This window comes from Lampetra planeri, unplaced genomic scaffold (genome assembly GCF_965212315.1).
Source record: "Lampetra planeri unplaced genomic scaffold, kcLamPlan1.2.h2 scaffold_1316, whole genome shotgun sequence".
Classification (NCBI taxonomy): Eukaryota; Metazoa; Chordata; class Hyperoartia; order Petromyzontiformes; family Petromyzontidae; genus Lampetra; species Lampetra planeri.
Window position 1 is genome coordinate 2884 of NW_027614033.1, and position 27829 is coordinate 30712.

The following is a 27829-nucleotide window of genomic DNA, read 5'->3' on the forward strand; positions in this document are numbered from 1 at the left end:
AGCATATCTGTGGCCGATCATAACGGCTCTTTTGTCTGTGGAAGGATAGCGGATCCTCTCGCAAACTGCCCACAGAGAATACCTAAACCTTTGTCTCCTCCACCTCCTCTGTTCGTTCTGCTGATTTATGGTGGAAGAGAAGCCAGGGATCAGCAGATAAATGGATAGAGGCGTTATTTTGTAATGGCAGAGTGGAACGAGGGATGGAGCGATGGAGAGGTGGGAGCCTGCCGCCCGGAGCCATTAGCGGCTGTAATGAGACAAGTGAATGTCTGTCACTCAGCCTAATTGGTCACCTTGATTAGGAAAACCCGCTCGTGCCCAGTTTTCATCACTGGCGGTGATAACGGCAGTCAGACAACCTGATGAAGAAGAACTGCGAAGGCCCTGTGTAGTAAATACAAACAAAGGACACATTCAGAATCAGAAGTACTTCATTGATCCTGCGTTGCAACATTTGATAATATATAATTGAGTTTTCTAATCACCATTCACCTTTTAACATGATTAGCTGACAAAATGTAGCATTAGCACAGAGGAGTGACGGTTGGTGGAAACGTTCTCTGTAGATGGACGTAGATATTAAAATCAGCTGTTCCCAGCTAGAATAGTTATTTACCACATGTCTAGACGAGTCTGATTTATTTCACGTTACCGTCACTGTAAAAAAAAAAAAAAAAAAAAGGTTTTGAGCGATACTGTACGTCTGCTCGGGTTCTCTCCAGGTACTCCAGCTTCCACCCACATCAGTTGGTCACTCAAAATTGCCCGTAAGTGTGAACGTGTGAATCGTTGTCTGTCTTCACCGCAACCCTGCAACCGGGAGATTAAATAAATACTAGATAAATATGTGTTATTAGTATGACAGTATGAATAAAACATGGGTGTGCGTATTACTGAGGTAAAATAAGTAACACATGTGATATACAATGTGATGGCGCGGTGCAGATGGGTTCAAATGGGAAACTGCTGCAAATGAAGAAGTGTGTGTCTTGAAGAAGGAAGTGAAGGGTTTTATCATTCAGCGTGAAACAATGTGCGCGTTCACAGGAACTCATGACGACGTTGGTCGTGTCGTTGATGCCATGAAATCAGAGGTGATGTATGTCCCTGTGTTAATTCTGCAATCTCTGTCGCAGACTGTGCGGTAAATTGAGCGGCAGCAACATGGAGCTGGACCGCTGCAGCCCCCGAGGGTCACTGGAGAGTCCCACTGCATCTGTCCGGGGCCTGGGCAGCGGCAGCCTCCCCACCGCCTCCACCGACAGCCTGGCCGCTGACACTGGTGAGTGGACTGGAAAAAGGATTTTTTTTCTCGTGAGTGCGTTTGAGCTGCTCTCTGACGTGATTTCTGAGTGTATCACCCTGGGGACTTTAGACAGACTGCAGAGTAAGCATTAGTTTGCATGCTCAATACTGAATTTGGGACAAATCAGTACGTACTGCTAGTATAGTACTTGATAGCACCCACGGAGTTGGAGTAAAACAACATGGCTGACATGAAGACGCGTTAGTTGGTATCAGTTCGACATTCTTCAGCAGGTTTATCTGTGAAAAATGCACTTTGTCCGCAGTGAAACTGAGCAACAACAGTGAAGGTTTTATAGCAGCACGCTGTCCTCTTATCGCTTCCTCCAGCACGTATCCAGCGTGTTATGACTGAGACCGACCACACTACGCGCTGAAATGTGGTTCAGAATGAGTGGCATGTGTCCTCCGTGTAGGAATTACTGTCATCCGTCTCAGGAAACCGCGCCGGTGCTCAGACACTTGTAATTGCCTGAACTTCCTGGCCGATGCTGTTTGAAGAGATAATTATGGCGTCTGATAACGAGAGAGACAGTGATTGGCCCTTCGCTCTCTCTCTGTAGTTGTTGGAGACAGAAGCCGTTTATCCCACAATCTGTCTCCCCTGGTGTAATGTCAAGTTCCAGTTGTAGTTTTTCCTCGTTTCTCTGAACTCTGGATCGTAGAACTTTGTCTGAGTGGACGGTGAGGTCACAGGGAAGGAGCTGTGGTAGTGAATCCAGTAGCTGTGTGTGTGTGTGTCTGTGTGTGTCTGTGTGTGTCTGTGTGTGTGCGTTAGCAAATGTTTGACCAGCTGATATGTGTGTGTCTCCTCAGGCTCTCGGGATGTGCGGATGTCTTGTTCCTCTCCTTTCCCCCGGAGTCCAATGACCTCTGCCCCCGGGTCACCTCACCCGCCCTCATTCAACATGGTAGCCAACCAGCCGCCTCCGCTGCCGGAGAAGAAGACGGTCAACCGCACAGCGTCGGCTCCTGACAATGGAAACCCTTTGGTGCGGGCCTACCCGCGCCTCCCGCTCACTGGTTCGGAAAGCAATGTGTGTCAGCCGGCCGCCGCCGCCGCCAGCTCCCGGTCCAGTTTACCTTCCAGCCCTGTTGACCCCCGACCTATTTTCTCCTCCAATGAGTCTCTGGAGCGCTGTCACGCCCCGCTAGGCCGACCTTCGAGGTCACGGACGCTGGACGAACCACTCAAAGGCCTCGGCCGTCTGGGCGTCCACTGTCGGAGCAGCATCACCTGCTCCTCCTCCCCCAACTCAGCGTGCCCTCCTCCTCCTCCTCCTCGGAACCGGGTTCGGCGCCAAACCTGGGCTCCAGTCTGCAGCTCCAAACCCTCCTCAGTAACATTGACAGCAGGGAAGGGGTGTACTCCAAACTAGGAGGACTCTACGCCGAATCGCTGCGGCGCTTGGCGCTAAAGTGCGAGGACCACTTCACCCGCTCCCAGAGGAACCCGCTCCGGTTTGAGGAGAGCAACTGGTCCCTGTTCAGGCTCACGTCCAACAAGCCGACCTGCCTCGCCGGAGACGCCGTGTACTATTCTGCTGCCTGCGCCTCCGACCCCAGCAACTCCTACGCTGTGAAGGTAATCCCAGAAAACTGGGCCCGGTGAATTATCTGAATGTACAGACGGTTTATGTTCCCCCCGCTCAGGGGTTATCAGGGGTCAAACAAATGAAAACGTGTGCGTTACAAACTGATCTCAGAGGCTGAAGGGATTTGACAGTTTGATTCAAATCAGGCGGCGGTCCTGTTTGTTCGGGGGGGGGGGGGCTTCCGATGCGACCATCCCACTGCGGCACGAACCTCCAGGGCGTTTCTCTGTAAACACACAAGACCTTTGTGCTGACGTGTGTGTGTGTGTGTGTGTGTGTGTGTGTGTGTGCTCCTCCCCACAATCATGCTTCATATTTGAAGGCCAATTAATCAGTACATTCCAGGCAGGATTTACAGTCAGAAAACACACACACACACACACACATTGACTCAGGCGTGAACATTTCCACGTCCCCTCTGTATTTCTGTATTTCCGGTGTGTGTCTGCATCTTCCTCTCCTTGTTAACTGAACTCTTCAGGCTGAGGATTAGTTTGAAACCTGCATCAGTGCTATTGATTTCCCTTGAATGAGAACAGGAACTGGGCTGTTGTTAACCTTGAAAACGCGCTCACAAGAATTCCTTTCTCCCCCTCCCGTCCCATGGAATTCTCCTCTCCCTCCCTCTGTTCCTTTCACCTCCTTTTGCCTTTCTCCTTCCTCACACTTCCCGTTGTGTTCATACCCCTCCAGATCTGCAAGAGCCCCTCCCTGGAGGCCAAGCAGGGCCATCTGTACGGTCTGTCCGTGCAGCAGAACATGCCGCCCCACTTCAACCTCCAGCAGGACTGCGGCCACTTCCTGGCGTGCGTTCCCCAGAGCATGTTGCCCTCGGATCGGGTCTCTGCGCCGTCCACCCCCGCTCCGCCGCCACCGCCGCCGCCCTCCTCCGCCGCAGCACTTGGCCAGCAGGTGGAGCGAGAGCGAGTGGTGGTGATCACTCCTCAGATCCCCCAGCAGACGGCGGCCGACTTTGCCAAGGAGTGGGAGTCGTTCCATAAGAGTCAGCCAGAAGCGTACGAGCGCCGCATCTGCTTCCTCCTCCTGCAGCTGTGCAACGGCCTGGAGCACTTGAAGGAGCACGGCGTCACGCACCGCGACCTCTGTCTGGAAAACCTGCTGCTGGTGCCCCACCACCGCCGTGGAGCGCCGCTCTCGCAGACTCCGTCCTCTGCGTTTTCCAAGACGAAGGACGCGAGCGGCGGCATCGGCTGCGGCGCATCGGACGCCCATCAGCACCTCCCCCGCCTCCTCGTCAGCAACTTCGCCAAGGCCAAGCGTCGCTCCGCCGAGGACGCCGCGTCAGCCAGCGTGGACCCCCGCGTCAAGCGGGACCACGCGCGGTTGGCGCCAGAGATCGTCTCCGCGGCGCAGTATCGCAAATTCGACGAGTTCCAGACGGGCATCTTGATCTACGAGCTCCTCCATCAGCCAAACCCTTTCGAGGTGAGTCCAGCTCTGAAGGAACAGGACTACCGCTGCGAGGACCTGCCCCCCCTCCCGTCCGTCTCCCTGTACTCCGCCGGCCTGCAGAGGTTGGCGCAGCTCCTGCTCCAACCGGACCCCATCAAACGCATCCACATCCAGGAGGCCAAGCGCATACTGCAGAGCCTGCTGTGGGGCCCCAGGAAGGACCTGATGGAGCAGCAGCGGGAGAGACACGGCGCCGCCGGGGGGCTTCGCCGGGGGCTTCGCCGGGGGCTTCGCCGACGGCTCGCGGCACGAGGGCCTGCTCAACTGGCTGGACGTGAAACGGGCGCTGCTGATGATGAAGTTCGCCGAGCGTTCGCTGGAGCCCGAGAGGAACGCCGAGCTGGAGGACTGGTTGTGCTGTCAGTACTTCTCCTCGGCCCACCCTCTGTCCCTGTGCCACACGGCCGAACTGCTGTACTCCGTCAAGTGACGGCTCACTTCGAAGCGTCGCAGCACCCGCGAGAGACGGAGACCGATGACAAACCCGCGTGGCTTTGTACTTCTTGAAAACGAGACACTGTGAACATCCCCCGTGTGTTTGTGCTACTGCCACGTACGTGCATGCGAGCCCACCGAACCGTCCAGTGTGCACCGTCGCACGTGTTCTTCTGACAGATCCAATCACAGACTTCCAACTAACCTGACGCTGATACATTAAAAAAAAAACAAAAAAAACATGTCCGGTATTGATAAGTTGATAATACACTTACCAAAGCTTGTGTACTTTTATTCTGAAACTTCTTTTGTCAGCCAGCTTCTGTTGTGTATCAATGTGCAGCGAATTCAAACCACAGACAGTTGCCGTTTTTCGTCTCTCGAACAACGTTTAACTGGATCCACGTCAAATATTCTTGGAGACATTTTCATTTTCAAGTGAGTCTCGTCTCCCTCTGACTGTTTGTGTCCCAGTGCCTTTTGTTCGTTGTGTGTTACAGTGACTCAAAAGCCAAATGTAAATAGGACTGTTCTCCCTTTGTGAAACTGGCCTTTCACAGAATGTTCTCGAGAAGAAACACCTTTGTACTGCAAATTGTAGATGATAATGGACAAGAAATGAGCCCGAGCAGGTCTTAAGAAGCCATGAATATGAGCAGTGGTTAAAAACTATTTATGATTTCAATTGTTCTCCTGTAGCCGTCACTGGAATTCGTGTTTATTTTCAGATGTGGATTTTTTTTTTTTTTGGCACAATTGTCTGTTGTTTGGAGAATAAACATCAAGCTACGAGCATTTTATTTCCGTAAAATATGTTTAATAAAGTGGCAAGAGCTGAAAAATGTCTCTCTCGGTAATACTTTTATCAGCTGAGTTCTTGTGTGGATCATTGTCATCACTCTGTTGATATGATGTCGGTTGATGAAAACAGAATCGAATGCGTCGGTCGAAGGCGCGTTGGACCCGGCTGCACCTTTGTCATGTTTAATTTATTCAAGAAGGAACACGAATGAGCCCTTTGGTGCATCATGGAAATACAGAAGATTAGGTAAATTCACAACATCAGGTTCATTCGTTCGTTCATTCATTCATTCATTCATTCATTCATCTTCTGCTTACTCCAGTTACAGCTCGCGGTTGTTGGAGCTGATCCCAGATGTCAACGGGCAGGCAGCACCATTCACACACACATTCACACCTACGGCAATTTAGAGTGACCAATTAACCTCGGCATGCTTTTGGAGGTGCCCAGTGCGAACCACTGCACCACCGTGTCGCCCTCATCAGGTTGATGCCTTGTTAAAGGAGGACAAGAGCACAAACCTATTTACTTGTGTTTACTGGGCCCTATGATAATAACAAAGAACTAGAAAATCGCTTATTGCGCTATTTCAATGTGGGTCTGCTGCTGGACCCGTTTGTACACTTTTTTGACAGAAAAAAAACTCATTCAAGGAAATTGTGCTTTTTGGCCAAAAAAATGTCATACTATAGTCTTACGTAGTTTTTACACTTTTTTGATGAAAAAAAAATAATTCAAGAAAACTGTATTTTTTGGCCAAAAAAATGTCATACTATAGCCTTACGTTGTTTATACACTTTTTCTTGACAAAAAAAAAATCGTTCAAAAAAATGTAATTTTTTTGGCCAAAAAAGGTCATACTATAGCCTTACGTTTTTATTTTTACACTTTTGTGACGAAAAAAAAAATATTTCAAGAAAATTTCATATTTTGGCCAAAAAAGGTCATACTATGATTTTGACAAAAATCTTATCTTCCAGAAAAAAATAGTTTTTGGACAGAAAAAAGGTCATACTATAGCCTTACGGAGGTTTTTTTGACACAAAAAAAAACATTCATTCATAAATTAATGACCAATAATTTCATTAATTTTGAAAAAGAAATTTGAAAAAAGAATGGAAATGGATGAAATATGTCAATTTTCAGGCAAATATATGAAGAAAAAAAAATTTTTTACAGCGTGTCTTTGTGGCGGTTGGGTCGATTTGACCCAAGGGCCGGATAAGGGTTAAAGATTTTCCAAAGTGATAGATATTGTATGAATACAGGCTATGTGTTATGTAGAGACAGTGGAACGATGTTCAGTTTTTAAAGTAAATATTTGTACAGATAACGGCCTTGAGAGGTGTAAAACTATCTGCATGCAAAGCATCGCCTTTGTGGAAAGACAAGGAATGTGTGCGCAGTGCCCCAGCTCGACACAAGCGGCCGTACGTGTTGTGGAATCTCAATCTGACTTCAGAGCCTGCGGCCAAAACAAACCCCAGACTTTCCCCGTCCTGATCTCTCCTCCGGTGCTGCCCTCTGACTCCCCCGTGCAGCTTTCTGCTTCACATCACTCCTTCAAAAACACCAGCTCCTCCCTCGTCATAGGTGGAACTGTGTTGCTATGGCGCTTTGACCAATGGAATGGCATTTCCTTTTTTTTGCACACACACACACACACACACACACACACTGGAGCAGCCTGTTGAGCGAGGATCCAAATAACCCCCCTGGTACCAACGGCCAGGCTCCCTCCTTTGTTAGCTCAGTGAACATCGGTCAAGGGGTTGCATTCTTTATTTGGGAAAATATGCATCCCAGCATACTGTCTTCTGTGTAGAGTCTAAGAGGACACACACACACACACACACACACACACACACAAATCTCTCAGCAAAAACATGAAAAGTAAAACCGCTTTGACTAATACTGAAAACAATTCTCCTTCCTTATATCATAATGGTTTCAAATAACCAGTATGTCTCTTGCTCCTTACTCTTAAAATCAGTGTATCTATCTGGAATTCAGAAGTAATTTATTATTTATCTCAGAGGGAAATCTGTTTACTACGACAGCTACGAGACAATGAAAGGTGAAAACAAACCAAAAATAACTAAATATCTGTCACTATGCAAATATGTATTCATCAACAATATGAATAAAATACGTGCGAACATCAAAAACAACACACAGCAAATGCAAAACACATGATTTGTACAAGTTACATCGGCAGCGTCCTCCTCACAATGACCAAATTGATTTGAGGATTTGTGAAGGTCGTCACTCTTATCTCAGCCAGCCACTCGCAGTGTTTAACCTCTAGCTCAGACTAAAGGTTACACACAATGTTCCACTGTCAGCTTGTCCTTTAGGCCCAAATGTGACACTGTCAGTCGGGACCAGGAGCCAATATCTCACCTGAATCTCAGGAGAGGGAGGTGTCTGCCTGCCTGAGGGGACCTGACAACACTGGTCACCGTTTCCATTGCAGCCCCAACCTGGAGAGCTGGTGAGCCGGTGAAAGAACTGACTCTGCTTTTAATGTTTTTTTTTGTTTTGTTTTTTCCTCTTCTGTCTATCATGCAGACAGACTTCCAGCTCCCATCACTGCCCTGCAGCTACTTCCCCAAATCCTCCGTCACGTTCGGTCAACCTGCAGTAACAATAAGATGTAAGCACGTTTAATAAAACATGTCTGTCAAGAGCAAGTCTGACAGGAGAATCGAGATTCACACGACTACTAGATAATAACAGTAGTCAAACTCAGACTTTTGTTGATTGGACAAAGGGCCACAAGCAACTTCAAACAGCCTTGAGCCATGAAATTAAGATGTCAATTTCATGTTGACATAAAACTTGCAGTAGCACAGTTGATTGTGAACAAAAATGGAGTCGTTACTGGTGTAAATCCAACTGATGTGTATAGAATTCACACAAAACCACTAAACTGACCAGTGGTATACTGACCTCCAGTGGCTACAATCTAGTACTACAAAGTTAAAGCCACAAAAAGTGGCTCCTCCATAAACTTCAACACCGGCAACTCAGGTAATTTTTAAAAATATGTGAATGAATAAAAGGTGATTTCCCAAATTCCTCAAAATATTGCTAGAACACCTTACCTGTTAATGTCATCATATATTAATGTGATATTAACTACTGGTATTTTCTTCACATTTGATACTTTATTTTACACCCAGTATTTGTCGTAAGTTAGAAACACTTTAGTTTTTAAAAAAATCGTGATGAAAGTCAGTGCCACAGATTCACAACCAAAGATGTAATGAACTTTATTGTTTTGATCAAAACAAAGCACAGCATTAAAACATTTCAACACTGTCATGACATCCACCCACTTGTGGTTTAGTGTGTGAAAAAAAAAAAAAAAGAAGAAGCAATCAAGCACTTTTGGGCTGAACATCATGCTGAGAACTATGCTCAATCTAATCCGTTTAAACATGAGAAGGAATTCCCCTTTGAAATGATTTCACGTCACCATTGAAAAGAGAATTTTATCATGCCAGCTCCGGAGCAGATGCCGGTGAGAAGAAAATCTGAACAATCATTCCATGATGTACTCAGATGACTTGTCGGTGTGCAGCGGGACATCAGGTCCTCAGGCAGGACACAGATGAGACCAGCCCTGGTGGGATGAAGGGGTGTGGGGGGTGGGGGTGGGTCGGAGCTTCGAGGGTGAGGGAGAGGTTCAGGGTTCGACTGTAGAGGAAGGAACGGGGCTGGGGAAGGGCTGATTTCGAGGCTTTGTGTTCATTTCTTCTTGGGTTTTGCCTCCAACGGTTGGCCAATATCCTTCCCACGCAGTTTAAGCCCTGTTCATGACAGAGACAGATTCTATGACGGACACACACACACACACACACACACGACTTCATAGACGTGGGGAACAATCGTAGATTACCAATTGCTCTCTCTATCTTGCCCATAACCTGGTTGCTTGGAATTGCTTTGCCGCTTTCATAGTCCGCAATGATTTGAGGCTTCTCGTTAATTTTCTGCGAGACACAAAATAACACCAGTTACAATCCAAAGTGGTCCCCATGAATAAAACAAGCCAACATGGGATCCCAGTGAACATCCAGATGTGTCTGTGACGTCTTTACTGTCTGATCACTGGTCCAAACGAGGGGCAGCCAGCTCACTGGGGACCGACCTTTGCCTGGTGCGGAGTCCGTGTGGTTCCAATGTGAAACCTTACAGCTGTGCCATGGTTACTCATCAACTTCTCAATTCAACACGTTTACTTTCACCCTCAGCACACCCACTGCATGTACACAGACGCTTGCTTCCAAACACACATTCTCCATTCTCCTTGACGTGAGTGTTCTTGTCCCAAAATCAGATTTGAATCTCCTATTGTTTTAATTTACAAAATTCAAATTTGTTGTTTGTAGCTCATTATACATGTACACTGATGTCCACGACTTTCGTACTTGGAGGTCTGACATTTGAATCGTAGTTTTCAGCTTTGAACAGGCTCGTTTGTATAATAATTTGAATAGTTGGCTGTGACAGCCCGAACGCAAACACAGCAACAACGAAGGACGTGGAGGTGAAGAAACACACAACAAACTTCACCAATGGACCACCAGCGGGTTTTCTGAGACGCAGTTAAATGTCGATTCTTGTGTTGCTTTGGAAGAGTCCAGTACTGGGACTGTAGTAGAAAAGGGGGCTAAAACACTACAACCAACAGAAGTAAGTACTCACAGTGGCGAGGTCTTTCTGGGTTAGACCTTTTTCCTGCCTCCCTTTCTGAATGACCTTGCCCACCTCCAGAGAGACCCTGTCGTGGTGAAGCTCCTCTGTCTCCCGGTCAAGTTTGGCTGTGTTCTTTGTGACAAGATGCTGTTTGTTCTGCCCGGCGGACCCTGGCACACGGAGAGGTCACGTTAGGACATCGCACACAGGCAGACGAGCAAATACGGCTTTCCAGATGAAGGAAAAGTTACACTTCTTAGTTGTCTCGACTTCTTCGCCACGTCGCTGAGCAGAGGTGATAGCCTAAAGAAAAATGGACAAATAACAGATTTCAAAACTGATACCAGTACTGGACAGTGGGTTGATTGTGGTCAATACGGTGCCTATAAAACATATTCACCCTCTTTTACATGTTTATAAGTTTGCTTATTTAGGCAAGAAAATGACCAAAACCCTGTTTCATGTCAACGTGACAAGTTCTACAAACTAGTTTCAATTCAATAAAAATGTACAGTCATTTATTTTACATTACATAAGTATTTGACCCCTTTAAAGAGACTAATGTAATGCAGAAATCCAGCCAATTGAAGTGAACCGTGTCTCAAGTGATTATAGCATAAAGACACATGTGTCTGGAAGGTCCATCCACTGGTTAATCCGTATTCCTGGCTATCAGTACACCATGAAGACAGAAGAACACTCAAAACAACTATTATTGAAAAGTATAAGTCAGGTACAAGATACAAAAAAATGTCTAGGTCACTAAATATACCCTGGAATTCTGTTAAATCCATCACCAACAATTGAAAGGAATATGGCATGTGTGTAAACTGACTCACAAACTGAGAATCCGTGCAAGGAGGAGACCAGTGGGAGAGGCCACCAAGACACCATCACTACTCTGAAAGAAGCTCCAGCAGCTGAGATGGGTTCTTCACCAGTCAGACCACTGTCATATTTATTTCATGACATATTATGTCATATTTCAATAGTCACTTGTGACATAGTTCTGTGATCGGATGATGTCAGCAGGAGAACTCAGGATTGGGGACAAGATTTGATCCAAAGCAGTGAAAAGCTACAGAGCAGCCGAGCAAAGAAAACAATGTGAAAGTTCCGGAGTGGCCGAGTCAAAGCCCGGACCTTAATCCTGGAGAGAATTTGTGGCTGCTCACACAACCTGACAGAGTTTGAACAGTTTTTACAAAGAAAGGAATAAAACCTGATCCAGACCTATCCACACACTCAGTGCTGTGATTCTATTAAATACTGACTGGACTGATATGAAATTAGATATTTGTGTCGAATCAAAAGTACTTCGTACTTTACTGTACTCTACTGTCATGTTGACATTAAAGAAGTACCACAGTGCCACTGCTGTTTTGTCAAAACAAAGTATATCGACCATGAATGATTTATAAAAGCAATGAAAGTGTAACAAGGGGCTGCAGACTTTTATAGACACTAAGTGTGGCTGATTACCAGTTGTTTAAACAACAAAAGTTTGAAAATGTGCCGACTTAATCTATACAGTTGTACATTGTTGTAGCAAAAAAATGGAATACTACGTCTGTTAAAAAAAAACAAAACCAAAACGCTAGATTCTTTGGCACATTACAATCCACACGACAGGTTCGTGTTAGTAAATTGAGGTAATGCTAATGCTAATGCTAATGCTAAAAGGGTGATTAGCCAGTTGCCAGGGTGTCTGATAATTAACAACACACGTAATAACCTCCACATGTCGTTTGTAGTTTTGTCCGCACTTCCCAACTATAATGTCGCCAGCTGAGTGTTCTGGCAGACACAGTTTTACTGCTTCATTACCGAACTTGAGTTCAGCTAACTTCCGAGTTCGTGTGCAAAAGGAAGGAGGGTGACTACGACGCGTTATTGAACAGTGGAAACATCTCGTTGTGTCCCACGTCTTCAGTCCATAGTCCACCTGGACCATAGACGGGTTCTCTCATCTGATATCGTATTTAACTTCAAACACCAAGAACTAAGTGTCGCTGGCTACTTTAAAACGCGTGTTTAAATACTATTTGGGGGGGGGGGGGGGTATTTAACACCAACATTACACTAGGGTGTCTCTTCCACGTTTTTTTTTCTCTTTATAAATCCCAGGTCTGTTAAATTGTTGATAATTCTGGTAAATACAAAGGAGGATTGATAAACGGTTTATGCTAACCTGCTTGGATTTGGCCTGAGCAGCAGTCGGCCCCTTCTTCCTCAACACAGTCACGGTGTCCCAGTCGCTTTCTGCCATTTCTGAGGCGTTCACTCGATACCTGATGTATTTAAATCTAGGTACAAAAATAATTTCAGTGCGTTCAAATAATCCTTCGAAAGAGTAAAGTGCTACTTATGCGGACGAGTCTCTTTCCGAAATGATCACCCACGCTTTTCTGGCTGCTAAAGCTTTATTTACACCAAAGGCGAGAACAGTGACATAATGGAGGCTCAGCGGCGCCACCTGCTGGTGGATCACTGCTGACCTACATTCATTGTTTTCAACTGCAGACTGATTTCACAGTCTACTCCCCTATGAAATCACTTAACTTCCTGAAACTAACCATTAAGTTGCTGGTTTTGGTTTGGTGAAGCTGTTGCTGCTGGTTAATGTGAAGGTTCAACAGAACTGAACGACTAACCTGGGTGTTACTGTGTTAGGAGTCACCACTAGAGGGAGACAAACAGCTAAAATCTTTCTGACTGTTTAATCAGATAAAAAGCAAAAAAAGCTATAATTTTAACAAATAGTCCACATCGTGCTGCAATACACTTCTTTGGAAGATTCTGAAAAAAAAAGGTCAGATATGATGCACTTTCCGTGCACGTGACACAACAGTACAGATGCACAGTTCAGGCTCCTGATCTACTCTTTCTTCAGGTCACCAGTTACAAGACATTTCAGAGGCGGCATCGCTGTTGCGTCGTGTGCGGATGGGGGACCAGCCAAACTCAGACTGGGCATCGTCGGTCGAGTGGAGACGTCCCCAGCGGGAGCCATGTCTGGAACCATGTTTTCCTGCCCACGCGCGAGGTTTAGGATTCATCTGGAAACAAAGACTCATCAGCCACTGAAGAATGTGTTTTCACTGATAAGGACAAAGAACCGGAGTGTATTATACAGATCATTGTAGAGTGATCAACAGAGCTATCGGTGATTATGTGTATCGACACAATGGTGAGAGACTGGAGATTTAATGAAAGGCATTCATTTTCAGTCCCTTTATAAACTAAAGACCTATGCGACAGGAACTTCTTGAGTCCCCATCTTCCACTGTATTCTCAGCTGCATCAGCTGATCTCAGAGCTCTGGGTCGCATCCCCTCAGGAAATCTCACCTGAACGAAAACAGTCGTGTTCACGTGAAGGCTCTCCACTCTCTCGGACAAATGATTCAACCACTCCAGATGATCACTGACAGACTGAGTGAGATCACTGTTGCCCTGAGAGAGAAAAATGTGCCAAAATAAAAGAGAGGCGCTGTTTTGATGAAACACTGCCGATGATAGAAAGGGATTTGTTTCATGTACCGCAGACAAGTTGTCCTTCAGTTCAATGGCAGCGAGGCGAACATGCTCCAGTTTGTCAATCTGCTCTTTCAGTCGATCGTCGAGCTCCTGCATCATCATCAGGCCTTCATCCGGCCGGACAGCAGCCTTTTTAGCCATCCTGGAATGCAGCAAAGAAACACATTTTTTAAAGACAGCTTTACAAAAACCAGACATACGCTTTCATTTACATCAACCCACTTCTCTCCTGAAAAGGACAGCCGCTTGAAATATGCAAATATGCACACTCGGCCTTTATGCAATGCCAGCGTTAATGTTCACCCTTGTGAAGGCTGCACTGCTGCACTGCGGCTGACCTCCAAAGACCTCGCAAGATATTTCAAATCATGGGGGTCGGTGGGCGTGGGACTGAGATTTAATGGGAATCTTCTGCTTCAAAGAATAAATGTGAAAACAGCCTTCAGTGTCCAACGTGTCATTCAGTCTGCGGTGTGAAGGTCAAACACCCACATTAACATCTCCAAAAAAAAAAGAAAAAGAAAAAAAGTAATCCATGATGACTCGCATTTTTTAAGGGGGCGTTGTGACGTCACAATGAGTTACCTTCTGTTAAAACTAGTTTAGGTTGTAAAGTTGCTGTGTTGTCAGTGTGAAGGGTTAACAGTTTGACCACACCAAAAGCCACAACTTTTGTTTCGCTTTAGCCAAAAGTTCAGAGGGGACAATTCTGTTAGAAGCTTTTGTAAAAAAACAAAACAAAACAAAAAAAAACGACTCCGGAAAATTGGAGAGATTCTGCTGAATTCACACCCAGGGCGTAAACACGTCGACAACGTCACGGTGGTTTACCGACATTCATTTGACCATCGCATCTCACACACATCACAGGATTACTGCTAAAAACGGATTGGTTCCACACCGAAGGTCAAATCTGACGAGTCAGCAGTTTAAAACGTACCAGTCGGCCGAGGAATCCACCACGAGACAACGTCTCTGTCCTCAAAGTGATAAAAACCCAAATTCTGTTGTTTTGAAAACAGTCTAAATGGTGACAGGAACAGCCCATCCCCTGGTGCAGAAAACCGTTTCCTGCTTTAACACTCACAAAGGAAAAACTTCGTCGCGACAAGCCTTTGTCCAGCAAAAATGACTGGAATTTGAGACCGTGACGTCACGCACCCGACTCCCCCCCCCCGCCCAGGTGCATTTATAGTGTATTACGGTGATTACCACTGATTAAACAGTAGACCAGGATCCGATCCGCAAATGTGAAAGCAGTGTAGTAAAAAACAAATACGTCTGTAGTTTTTCAGTTTGCTCCTGAAAACACAACTTATACCCTGCTGCTGTAAAAACCTGTTGAATAAACAATGTTAAATGTTAAATAAACATCCAAACTATTTCATGTATGGATTTCGTGCTGTTCAGTTCACACAGAGAACGGGATGTTGGTTTAAATGTTTTTTTTTTTGTTGGCACAGTTTACATTTTCAGTCAGGACACATAGTTCCTAAATGACAAAGTCAAACTGTACCTGTCCCGTGCCTGTAGGCTGGAGAAATCCTGTTTCCACCAAAGATAGATGTCCACCAGCACAGACACAGATGTTCAGGAGCTGGTCTCCACTTTCATCTTTTTAGTTCATTGTTAATTTATATGCAGCACAACTGAAAACCAGTAAACTACAGGTAAGCTGGACGGGGTTACAGTGGATGGCTGGTGTGTGGGACCTACATATACATGTCAATACAGAGTAATTCACACAGTCAAGACTCACGAGTCCATTGTAAAAAAAAAAAAAAGTTCCATGACCCCCTCTCTTCTCCCCATCATCATGTGACTTGGAGATGAAAAAAGTATCCATCTAAAACTCACCAGCATCCGCTCATGAACTTCTGTCATAGTTTCAATCCATTTGTCGTCTGGTGGGGATGTACTTTTCCATGACCTTTATAATGTATGTATGAATGTGAAGCGAGCACAGATTCAACAGCACATTTAAGAAATCACAACTGCTTTATTCCTTTCTTTCAATAAGCTTTTTTTTTTTCTTAACAAGGGAGAGTAATGACCAAATATCTGAAAGGTTAAAGATCAGCAAGGATAAATAGAACGCTGGATCAGCTGTAGAAAGCACTGGTCCTGTGACAAAATGAAATATGCATCTTAAAAGTACAAGAAAAAAGTCAGGGAAACATTTTGGTGCAGGTGCAACAATGAGAAGCATCAAGTTCTTTTGCAGGCAGGGGAAAACACTCCAACCCCGACAAACCTCACGGGTGAAAACAGCCCATTCTGAAAACACAGTGACTGTCGATGTGCCACAATATTTAAAATGACATGTGGGTCTTAACCTTCCCCTCACTGGAAAAAAAAAAGTACAGTTAAGTATGCATATATATGTACATATACACCAGGTAAATCAGAACATTTTGTAGTGTCATGGAGCACTGCAATAAGCAATTGATGACACGGCATCATGTGTCCATTTACAAAAACAAAACAATCATGATCCCAACAGCTTCACATTTTCAAGCAGAATAAACACTTTGAGTCCTTTGTAGTCCAATGTAACTGCAGTGCTTCCAAAAAGAAAAACAAAAAACTACCGTACTTTTACTCAAGCAACGCAAAATGCTTTGTCCCCTTTGTGACCATTAGTTGGACCCTGATAATGATGGTTTGGCTGCAGTTAATGCTTGTGCCACCTCAGAGACCAGACGGATGCAGGTTAACAATTGAAACCCGCCAGTTTACAGATGTAAAATCATCAGTCACATGTCCATGAACAGACAATTTGACTCTTTACAAACCAAAACACAGCAAGCAGAACGTTAACATTTCAATCAGCCACTGTGTGTGTGTGTGTGTCATTTACAGTAATTGTGAATGCAGCATCTTCCCTTTGTCCACAAACACCACAGTGAACTGCAAATTGTTCCAGCTTGGTTGAGAACATCCACACAGTTGATGGCAGGATAACGAATGCCGAGGTCAAGTAGTCTTTGTGAAATGCTGCTAGGTTCTAGGATGGAGTCCCGCCACTTTACACACGTTCAGCACGTCACATGCACACACTGTTTCAATGCCAGTGAAGTTCCCGTGGAAGCGACACGATTTTGGTAAAAAGATCCATCTTTTTGTTTCAGTTTACATCCAGAGGAGATGGAGCGACTGAGTGTAAAAGCAAAGAATTACTTGAAAAGATAGCATCTCGACAAATCTAAGCAGTTCCGCCACAGTTCAATGGTTGGGGGAAGAACCCCAAAAAATGCATTTCAAGGGTGATGCGCTTCACATGTTGACATGCAACCATGTCCACAACCTAGAATTATGCATTTTGTCATTTAATAAAAGAAGTCCTTTACCAAAAGGATGAATGGGTGATAACTTGAACATTTATTAGCAAAACATAGCAAAACAACTGCCCCACTGCATTTTTAATTGGTTTTAAAAACTTTTCTTCGTGTGATGTGTTATTTCAAGTGTCTGCCTGGTCTTAACGACTGTAAGTCCATGAGCAGGTGTAAATACAGTTTGGCAAAATGGTGTGAAGAACAAACCCTCCAACTTCATTAGCTTGTTTCCATTCCCCGTTTTTCAGCGAGAAAATAACAGAAATATCTTTTCTCTTTATCACTCTCCCCTTAAAAGTAACTAATAATAAATTAAAGAGGACCTTGAAGAGATCTGCTTAAAAGAGTGTTTGTGTCTATGTATATATTTATATATATTTATATATCTCTATACGTGGTGTGAAATAAGTGTCCAGGTCTGACAGTTCAATACAGGAGTTTGTGTCGGTCGGCTGGGCGGTGCTGAGGATTTTAAGGTCCGTTTTCAGGCCTTGCCCTCCTCCACTTTAACAGCCTGGGGTTTGATGGCCCCCGTGCGTGCTGGTTTTGCTTGTCCTGTGGAGGTTAGGGCCTCCTGGAGTTTGCTGGTCATGGCCCCAGATGGTGTCTTGCCCTCTCCTACTGCCTTGCGCACATCTCGCATGGGTTTATTCTGCACAAAAAAAGACAATGTTACAACCAGGTTTTGGAACCACGACTTATATAATCGCAGTTGTATAAATATTTAAAAATGTGACCATTTACGTTATTGGATAATATTTTAGAAAACACATTCTGCAAATAAAATTTTCATAGCACAGCAACAATTATCATCATCAGTGTAAAAATGTTGAACATCACTTCTATCAAGACCTGTCGGACAAAACCACAAGTCAAAGACACACACTGAATACATGGAAATATGAAAAGAAAGTTGAATAAATTAAATTACCTATATTTACAGTGGGTGGCTCACCTTCATGCCATCCTCTGGCCCTTTGACAGGGGGCTCAGGGGCCGAGGGAGGGGTGGAGTGGGAAAGGTCACGGCCAGGATTGGGGTAAGGGGGGGGGCGTATGATCACAGGCTTGTTGACCTGCATGACTGGTCTCTGGATGGGGTTGGGGAATGGGCCTGTGGTAGGGGGACGCATGTGCATCACCATGCTGCCCTGAGCAGGTGAAACCTGTTCGCCATAGGTGGGGGAACGGGGCACACCAGGGTGGGGGGTTGAGTGCAGAGACAAAAAAAAAAAATTAAAATGCCATAACTGAATGTCTCACAGCATTTTCATGTTGGAGTCATGTCTCCTATTTTTTAACTGAGCCAGTTTTCAGTCAACTATCAGTTATGTGTGTGGTGATTGTATTCTTGTTATTCCAGATTTTTAGCAGAACAGAAGCTTGCTGGATTCACTGTTCATGGCACATGGATGACTCAAGAAATATCCATTATGGTAAAACGCTCTGGCATATATTTGACAGAGTAGACGTCAATACCTGTTGAGTGAAGTGTGTGGGCAGTGGACCAACGGGGCCTGAGGTCTTGCCGCTAGGGCTGGCAGATCCAGGTCTGAAGAGGAGAGGAACAACAGAGAATGTTCACATACTTGACTTATACACAGAGCAGAGGTATTTGGAGGTCACACATCGCCCTTGGACCTTCTCACTCACCTGTAGGAACCTCCAGACATGCCTGGGGAATGACTTGGTTTTTCAGAGAACTGGAAACCTTTCATATCCATCTGTGAGCCCTGAGAATGGAGCGATGATAACGACACTATGTCAGGGCACCAAGAATCATCTATCACTAAGAGGAATGGCAAGCTTGGACCAAACCGGTTTCGTTTGAGTCTTAAGGTCGTACCTCTCGACTACTGGTGATGACAGGCTGAGAGCCAGGTGGCATCATTCTTCGTGGCGCTCCGACCGACAGATTCTGTCCTTGCTGGAGCTGGATGGACTGTGGGAGGATGAGGTGTTGCTGAGCTGATCCATAGCGCAGCTGAGAGCCAGGTAAGGGCATGGTCACCTGGTTTAAGACAAGGAAAGAAAGAGAGATACAAAGATAGATATGTTTATTCATCTCCAAGAGAAAATCCCAATAATACAAATAAATAAAACAATAAAATAAAATATTTATAGTCATTGTGAGTTAAATATTACTATGTTGAAAAAAAAGGCCTTGAGCTACCATGGAACTGTTTTTGCAGCAACCAACTCACCTGGATGAGCTGCGAATCCATTAACTGGGAAGACCCCATACTGGGTCCCGGGTCCCTGGTTAATTGGGCTGTCATAAACCAGCTGCTGGCTGCCATTCATCGGCTGGTAGTGGGAGCCTGACTGAGGCTTGACTATGTCTGAGGGCTGCATGCTGGGAAAAGCTGAGTAGGGTCCCTTGAGAGGGGCACCACCAGACAGCACCATAGGGCTGGGTTGAGACAGGTTGGGGTGCATGTAGACCTGGGACCTTCGCGGAGGAAGAGGAGCAGAGCAACAAAACGAGTGGAGAGTGGCAGACAGAAAATAGTTACTATGACGGGAGATTGAGGTAATAGTACCTGAAGGGCGGAATAGAACTGAACATCTCCTGGGACTGAGAAACGGGCAGACCGCCCCTGAGTCCCAACTGGGCCTGAGCCTGAAGAGACGTATGCAAAGAGATGGGAATCTGCTGGGCTGCAGCTGCCTGAACGGATCAACAAATGACACAGTGACAAGTTAAAAAATGCAGACATATTGGACTGAGTGTGTGTCTGTGTGTGTGTGTGTGTACCTGTTGGTAGGTCTGCTGCTGGGTCATTGTGGGTGGTACTAGGCGGGGCTGGCTGGGAAAGACATGACCATCCAGATATAATGGGGGGATATGATTACCTTCAAAGGAAGACGGGAACCCAGGTTAGTTTAGTTCAAATATAACGTGTGTTCTAACAAAGAATTACAAGTCTGGTTTTACCTTGCATGGACATAGAGGGTGCAACTGAAGCCACGGGCATTGGAGGCATGGACACCCCTCCGAAGGAGCTGTAGCTCACACCACTGGAAGAACCAACACTGCAGGGGGGCTGAGCACCTGAAGCACCTCCGACTGGAGAGCCCTGCTCGGGGAGGGGACTGAGAGTTTTCCCATGCTTTTCGTGCTGATTCCATCTGTGGAAAAAGAGATTTATGGTTTAAACTGGATATCACAGTGCAAAAAACACTTGTTGCACGTTTGAAAATACCTTAAGAGTGAGGTCAGCACTCGGAAACGAGATGGGGTGAGGTTGATGCCAGGTTGAAGGTGGTTGGAACGCAGCATAGGTATACTCTGACAGACAGACATGGACAAAAAGTTGCTGCATCAATAATTAAGATCTTCCTCCCATTTGTCTATTGTCCAAAATATTACTGATGTGAAATAACTCAACCACACCGATAGCGAGATCACTCACGTTGGTGGTTAAGAGCGTCCTGAAGCTTGTTGACAGGATTGGACACAGGCACTGGGGCGGAGCCTGGTGGCAGGCTGAAATCAGAGTCTTTGGCACTGACGCCAAACTCGATGGGGGGCACTGGGAGCACAGTGTCTACATGCAGATCCACACCATTGACTGGAGAGATGGGCCCCCCCTCCAGCCTATCAACAGCTTCGGAACCCTTGCGGTGCTTCAAGGAACGCTCATTTCCAATGGGTCCTGGTTTGTGCTGTTCTTTACTCTGCTCCGGTCCAGCGTCAGAGTCCTAGGGGAGGGGGAAAGGCACCACTTTGAGAGTTTACACATGTAACCACTGCCACTAATTTGTCATGTGGAAACAGTGCACTTCAAAATAATATATCTAGTTCAGGTGTATTTGTACGGAACAACTGTATTGTGCTACCTCAGAGTTGGGTTCGCTTCCAGTGTAGGAGACTTGTTTGGTCCATGAGTCTCCCCCTGAAGACTGAACTGAAAGAGCTGGAAAACAAACAAATGTGAGGATGACAATGCAAACTTCTTGTATTTTTACATCCCATTTGGATGCACCGAATGTGGAAACCCCACAAATGTGACGAATTCTCTACATAGTCAAATAAAACAGCGTATTTTAAATGTATTGACACAAATATGCATAGAAATGTGCACATTACCTGAGCTGTTGGTTTCCCAGATTTCTGTTCCCAGGTTATTGGAAGTGAGAGCTTCTTCAGCCTGTTCAATGCTCATACTTCCTTGCTTCTTGGCAAAGCGTGGTGGTATCTTGGATGCGACAGGTCTGTTCTTCACTGGCACCTAACAGAGATTAAAAAAAAAAAGCATATTAGACCACACACCCTCATATCCAGTCACTCAATCAGCATGACAAGACAGCATCAGAACGAGCATGTTTTACTTACAGAAGGTCCCTGTTCTTTCCGCCTCCTGTCATCCTCCTGTGGGCGTCTTTGCTTTTTGGACAGGGCATCCTGGTAACCATCAGGACTTGAAACAGCGCCCCCCTACATCTCCTTCAACTGCAAGCAGGCAAGTTCAGTTCAAATTTAACAAGGAACTGCTGAAGCAGCATTGGTTTTATCTTTGAGTTGGTTCATTTTTTGCGACCCAAATAGAAGAAGAACCCAAACAGAAACAATGTATAATCCTGACTCACTTGGATAGGTGCTGAGCTCATACTGGGACAGAGGTTCAGTTAAGTCTGCCTTGACTGGTCCCGGCTTCAGCTCCTTGTCCAATTTCTTTCCTGACGACTCACTCGGCTCTCTCTCCTCCGCCTGCTCCAGGCCGTAGACTAGACCTGAATCGTCTGGGCTCCTGCTGAAAACACGAAAAACAGAAAAACAAAGAGGTTTGAACTGATATTATGGTAACCTATTAAAACGGTTACAAAAAAGTCACCTTACACATCTCAGAATCATCTCTGTAAGACTCAAATTAAGTGACAATCACTTTTGGAAAAAAGATGGAAATTCAAGATTTGAGAAGGAAAATACTGATAAAGCTGGTGGTTAAATGTCTGTAAAAGTCTATTACAGGTACTTAAATCCAAAAAATTATAAGGGATCATACAGGTAAGCCTAGACAGGGCTGCACATTACAACCGCGATATGAAAAACATCACTTGGTATAGCAGCGACATCAACACAAGCACTCTGGTGAATCACATAAAAGCTGGTTGACTCACCTCTTACAGGACGTCCCTCCGTTCTGCCAGCTGTCAGTCCTACTAGAGGAGGTGGATGGGGGGTTATCAGATGCACGTGTCATCTTGCTTGTGTCCAGCAGCGATGGCTCTCCTTTCCTGTTCTGCCGTTCCACCACTGGTCTCTGACTGGAGAAGCTTCTCTTGGAAAGTTCCCTTTTCTCAATGGAGCCGGGTTCACTATGGCAGGAGTCGGAGGGAACGTCGCCATGCACCTGTGTGATTGTCCCTCCACTTCCACCTCGCTTTTCTCTCCAGTCCCCAAAGTCACTGTTGTCTGACCCTGACTCCCAGTCCTCCACCTGACCATGCTGGCTAGAGCGTCCCCCAGAGTAGTGGCCACTGGGCCAGTTCTCGTCCCCACTGCTTTTGGGACGACTAGGCCAAGGGTTTGCAAAGTCTCCATTTATGTACTCATCACTTGTCCACTGGTTTGAGCCAGGTTCCCGATCTTGTTGCAGACGACGGAAGCGCGGCGGCTTGTCTTGACGTGGTGGACGCCGCCTCCTCAACGCCTGCCTGTCAGGGTTATCGTTGTCAAAGTAATATTCTCCTTCACGCTCCTCTGTGCCATTTTCTAAGAAGGAGCCAGTAAATTTAGGTGCGTACTTGAAAGTCTCTCGTTCAGCAGGAGGCCTGCGGGAGTAATTAGCTTCAACTCCAGGGCCATAACCGTCTTCTTGCACTGAGCCACCACCACTGCTGCTAAACTGAGGGCCACGGCCCCTCCATGTGGAAACATCTCTGGAGCCTCCAAAGTTTCGACTGTAATTACCAGTGTTTAGTCTGGGAGGAAGTATACGACCTCCAAATCCCCTGCTGGACTTGGCCTTTTCTCTGACATCTATGGCTGCCTGTTCATCTGTGTATACTTTGTTGGATCTCCAAGAGTCCTGGTCAGCTTTGCGGATTTCTCCAGACTCCGTGTAGCCATCTCCGTTCTCAGATCCCTTCTGGCGCCGTCTCTTGGGGAGTTCCTCATACTCCGAGGCTTCGCTTAAGGTCTCACTGACGTTGCGCCTTCTGGGCTTGCCCCTTTGGAACTCTTCTACCTTCAGGTCTCTCACTTGTGCTCGCCCTCGGCCTGTCCGCTGAGGGCCACTGACACTGCCACTGTTATAAGACCCTCTGAGATTGTTTTCCACCTCGGCTACCACGGGCCCCACCTCTGGAGTTAAAGTCCCTAAAACCTCGACCTCGTCCCCTCCCTGTTCCCCTGACAGCACCAAAGGCCTGTTCTTCATCTATGAAGATCCAGTTATTGCGCCGTGGTGCGGGAAACTCACGGTTTTCCTGACCGTTTCGATATGATGGATTTTGACGCTGTCCCAGTGGCTCTCCTTTGGCTCCTCAATCTGGGTGATCGGGGGCCGATCTGTTTTGACGGGAGCGGGTGAGTGCCGCTGCCTCTCTTCAGGCTGTTTCTCAACAACAGGTGAGGCTGAGCGCCTGGTGCTTGCAGGCTGGTTATCTTTCTTTAAGTCATAAACATTAGTAAGAACTTCTTTCTCTAGGCGATAGGGGACTGTTTTCTCTTCAGGCTCTGGTTTAGGCTTTTCATTCTCCTTGTCTTCCACTTTCAGAGCCTTGAGAATGGGTTTCTTGATTGGTCCAGTTCTGCGTGTCAAGGTGCGCCCACCGGACTCAGAAGGCTGTCCGACACCAGTACTGGAACAGGAACTAGGCCTCAGACCACTGGCCTTGAACAGTAGTGAGTCCCTCATCTTGTTTCTGGGCTCCTTCTCTCTTCCAATTGTCCTTATCCAAAACCTCGTCATGAGATTCAGGACTATCTTTCAGGCGCTTGTCTCGTGAGTCTTGTTTCGGGTATTCACTGCCTGTATGATGCTGTGACGGGCTCTGGGAGCTTGTCAGCAACCCTTGGTCATGGTGTTCTCTCTCTGGGCCTCGGCTTTGGTAAGTTTGATGTGGGAGATTCTCTTTAGTGTGGGTCAAGCACTCACTTGTCCTCTCTTCAAATGAGTCCTGTTGGGTGGAGGCCATATCACTTCTATGGAGGGGGAAGGGCACAAAAAGAATGAGACTCAGACACCATCAGTGGGGTCAATTTCAAATCATAGAACTACAGAGTTACACTGCTTTGTGACCTGGCAAAGGGATATCAAACAAAGAAATGATGGTATAATCAGACTTTTACACACTAACTGACCTGTCATCAGGCTGAACGCTGTCTGAGCTCTCATGATGTCTCTGTAAGGGGGAGTGAAGCTGCGCATGGGGTACCCATCTTGGTTCCAGACAGGATAAGGCTCCGTGGAAGGGGCTCTTCTCTCCTGGTGTAGGTTGGGATGGCATCCCTCATCAGAACCAGGACTGCTCAAGTGGTCCTGATGCATCATGGGTTTCATCATCCCTGTCAAAAACACGTACATCTTATCGTGCCAGGACATTTCCAAAAAACAAAAACCTGAGAACCCCCCCCCCGACCTCAGACATACAGATGAGGTGGTATTTCATGCAGTTAGTGCTCACCTGAGGAGTGGACAGCACCGGGGTAGTAGTCCACAGGAGATCGTCCTTGAGCCATGCGGGGATCCATGAAAGGCGGCATCATCATCCAACGGGGGTCAAACCCGAGGACATGTGGGGGATAGTAGCCCCGCTGTGTGTGGGTTGTGCCAGACGGGGCAGGATGACCTGACTGCTGCCAGTGCTGCATCTTGTATACCTGTTCCTATGAACAGATAAAACAGACAGAAGACAATGTTGCTGGAAAGCCTCTGGGGCTTTGGGATAAGGGGGGAATAGGAGCAAACACAGGAGCACTCACCTGTTGCTGGTGCTGTTTCTGAAAGCGGGGTGGAATGGGTTTGGTGGGGTGACGTCCAGTGTAGTCTCCAGAAGGGGAGGAGGGCTCCTGACCATCATCCTCACTGCTGCGATAGGTGGGGAAGCTCGGTTCCTCAAGGCAACTATGACTAGGGGAGTTGTCTGAGGGACACTCGTTTACATCTGGAATCATTTCATCACATTGCGTCATTGTTTGAACTTACAATGTCAATTTATCATCTGTGTGTAAATTCAACAAAGTTGACATTGTTACCTTTTGTGCTGTTTTGCCAGCTCTCATGCTGGGCTTTGATCTGTTCCCTGTTTGGAGACAAAGGGACTTCTTTGCCTTCTCCATCTTTCGGGCCCTCCTCTGTCCTTGAAGTTTGCCGTTCAGTCTTCCCAAATTTCTCATCCAGCTTTTTGAGTTTTTCAGCACAGGCAGCCAGCCGTTCCTCCCGGGCACGCCTCTCTTCCTCCTCCCGGCGTCTGCGGGCTCGCTCAACGGCCTCTGACAGCTCAGGGGACACATATTTTGCCCTGGCTGGAGCCTGTGTCTGAGAATGGCGCTGGTGATCTTCATGGTCAGTTAATGACTCATTGATTTTCTGCTGGGACTGGAAGCAGACAAAGATTACGGTTTCTTGTAAGCTAGGTATTTTTTCATCAGTGCAAAACTTAATAGGCGTTAACTAGTCTCAAAATAAGTTGATAATGGGAATGACACTGCATTACAAGCACTTACCTGGGTTTCTATGGGAAGGTATCTGGTGTTGGTCTTTTTAGAAAGCTCATGGGGATGATGTGGGTAAGAAAAACTATCCTCAGGACCCTCTTGGGCATATGGCGCATCACCTGAACTTAAAGAGGAGGATTGGCAGTCACGCTGATTCTCTCTCTCCCGCTCCCACTCAGCCCTTTAAGTTCAACAAATACATTTGAAATCAGGACAACAGCCAAGAAACAGGCGAATGTGAGAAAGAGCTGTGACGCAAGAGATCTCACCACATCTTCTTTTTATCACCGGAGTGTTCGTCTTCATCATCACTGAACTTCAGCTTCTCACTATAATCAACTTCTTCATGTAGTCCTGAAAAAAACAAAAAACAAAACACTGAGGAAAGGGACAAAATTGGGAAGAGATTGCTGGTACTTGTAGGTGGTCAGGTGGTCAACTGGAAAACTGGCTGATTCTTCTTCGTGTTGTGCAGGTAAGTGAGTGTAGGGAGTATATTGTATATATTTAAGGACAGATTGATACAAGTTTTGTGTAAAGCAGGTAAACAATGTGTTATGTGTTCTTGTACTTTAGTAGGTGGATAACAAATGATTTCTGAAATGTCTAGGTAAACCAGCCAGAAAAGGGAATTCACATTTATCCAGAAAAATAGGTGGTGGAGAAAACCTGTGCCTCTGCAAACTAGTATACAACGGAACAGGTTTGTTTCTGCTCCTTAGGTTAATGCATGACAAAAACAGCAACAGCTATATGGAGCCAAGAAAAAAAAACAGGGCTTCTTCATGAAAACCTTTTCATGGATTGACTATCAGACTTGACCAAACATTACTGTTCCATTGAGGGTCCACGTTGATTCACGCACAAACTGCTGGCACTGACAATGAAGAAGCTGGGGCATGGCATAAATTAATAACTGAGATGACATGTAACATCAGGAAATACTGACCAGCCCATCCATCCTCGCATTCATTGTCAAGCTCATCTAGATCCTTTAGGTCATCTGGATTGATGATAGCTGGGCGCTGTGGCCTGTCACCAGGCCTCCGGATGGGCTGAGAAGAGAGTCGAGGAGGAGCTCGGACAAAGCGGTTCTCCCTTCTCACATCACCACTGCAATCAGAGCAGCACAAGTTAGCGCATGGTCACATGATGATGTATGAAGGCGGATTTACACTGGAAGCGTCTGCGATTCACAGTCATTCAAGTCAGTCAGTGTTCACGCCGGCTGCACTGTGGCACGTTTGAGCAGTGTCTCTGGAGCGACCGCCGCGTCTGCCCCTCCAAAGATGGAATTCGTTCTATTTAGGCGGGCAGCTGTGGCTGAGATGTGTCAATTTCCACAAAGCAGATCACTCAGACTGGAAGTTACACACAATACAACACAGAGAATCCAGTCAATTTTCACACTAAAACACCACAATGTTCCAATGTGTGTAGGAGAGTCACAGGTACGTCGGAGGTCAGACAGGACGCGAGTCATGGACGAGGAAATACTTGGTTGAACCCAAAAGAAGATTGAGGAGGAATGTGTGGTGGTGAAAGCTGATGAAAACTGAAGCATCAATCAGGAAACAAAGCCTCGGTCTTGTTTGTTGTTGTGTATTCACGCTGTCTCTTGACTCTCGTTCTACCTAGTTGTCTCGCGGTACTTGTCGGGCAGTACTTCTCGCTCCACTGCTGAAACGTTCCCGGTGTGAACGAAAATCGCGCTGAGAACGGAGCAGAGACAGTAGAGACACAGCGCAGACATTTCAAGTGTAAATCCGCCTTTGATGTCAAAGTGTCGGCATGCATTGGGAATGTACTTACTTAACAAGGTCAGGTTTGGGGAAACTCTGTCTAAAAGTGGGTTTGTTGTCAAATCGGGTTGGTGCTGCTACAGTGGTGAGGGCATGATCGGTACCAGGGGTTTCACGTGTCTCTTTCGAGCACATCTGACAACAGAAGAATCATGTGTCAATGGCT

At 46.2% G+C, this 27829-nt stretch overlaps 3 protein-coding genes across 5 annotated transcripts; 1 reads left to right on the plus strand and 2 right to left on the minus strand.

Annotated features, from left to right (window-relative positions):
• Positions 1 to 211: 211 nt before the first annotated feature.
• Positions 212 to 4806, plus strand: LOC144739125 (inactive tyrosine-protein kinase PRAG1-like). The gene is made up of 7 exons (XM_078622106.1): positions 212 to 219; positions 1140 to 1285; positions 2125 to 2565; positions 2601 to 2893; positions 3597 to 3764; positions 3816 to 4575; positions 4619 to 4806. The coding sequence occupies exons 1-7, from the start codon at positions 212 to 214 to the stop codon at positions 4804 to 4806; spliced, it is 2004 nt and encodes a 667-aa protein (XP_078478232.1).
• A 4560-nt stretch (positions 4807 to 9366) lies between these two features.
• On the minus strand, positions 9367 to 12586 carry EDF1 (endothelial differentiation related factor 1). 3 transcript variants are annotated; one of them, XM_078622105.1, is made up of 5 exons: positions 12509 to 12586; positions 10569 to 10620; positions 10390 to 10487; positions 9518 to 9611; positions 9367 to 9428 (listed from the first exon to the last, which is right to left on the minus strand). In XM_078622105.1, exons 1-5 carry the CDS (start codon positions 12584 to 12586, stop codon positions 9367 to 9369), a joined length of 384 nt encoding a protein of 127 aa, XP_078478231.1. The 3 variants fall into 3 exon arrangements, with proteins under 3 accessions (XP_078478231.1, XP_078478230.1, XP_078478229.1); XM_078622104.1 differs by having other exon boundaries at positions 10381 to 10487; XM_078622103.1 differs by having other exon boundaries at positions 10327 to 10487.
• Positions 12587 to 17678: 5092 nt separating this feature from the next.
• Positions 17679 to 27798, minus strand: PRRC2B (proline rich coiled-coil 2B). Its single transcript, XM_078622102.1, is given in 30 exon segments — positions 17679 to 17768; positions 18150 to 18359; positions 18673 to 18745; positions 18847 to 18926; positions 19040 to 19204; positions 19398 to 19442; positions 19444 to 19645; positions 19737 to 19864; positions 19952 to 20049; positions 20132 to 20285; positions 20287 to 20325; positions 20400 to 20437; positions 20440 to 20513; positions 20606 to 20898; positions 21037 to 21113; positions 21287 to 21428; positions 21533 to 21634; positions 21761 to 21950; positions 22318 to 23466; positions 23468 to 23646; positions 23649 to 24020; positions 24022 to 24346; positions 24506 to 24548; positions 24551 to 24709; positions 24829 to 25030; positions 25127 to 25308; positions 25400 to 25776; positions 26131 to 26215; positions 26811 to 26974; positions 27674 to 27798. Coding segments are annotated over 30 exon segments (5562 nt in total).
• Positions 27799 to 27829: the final 31 nt, after the last annotated feature.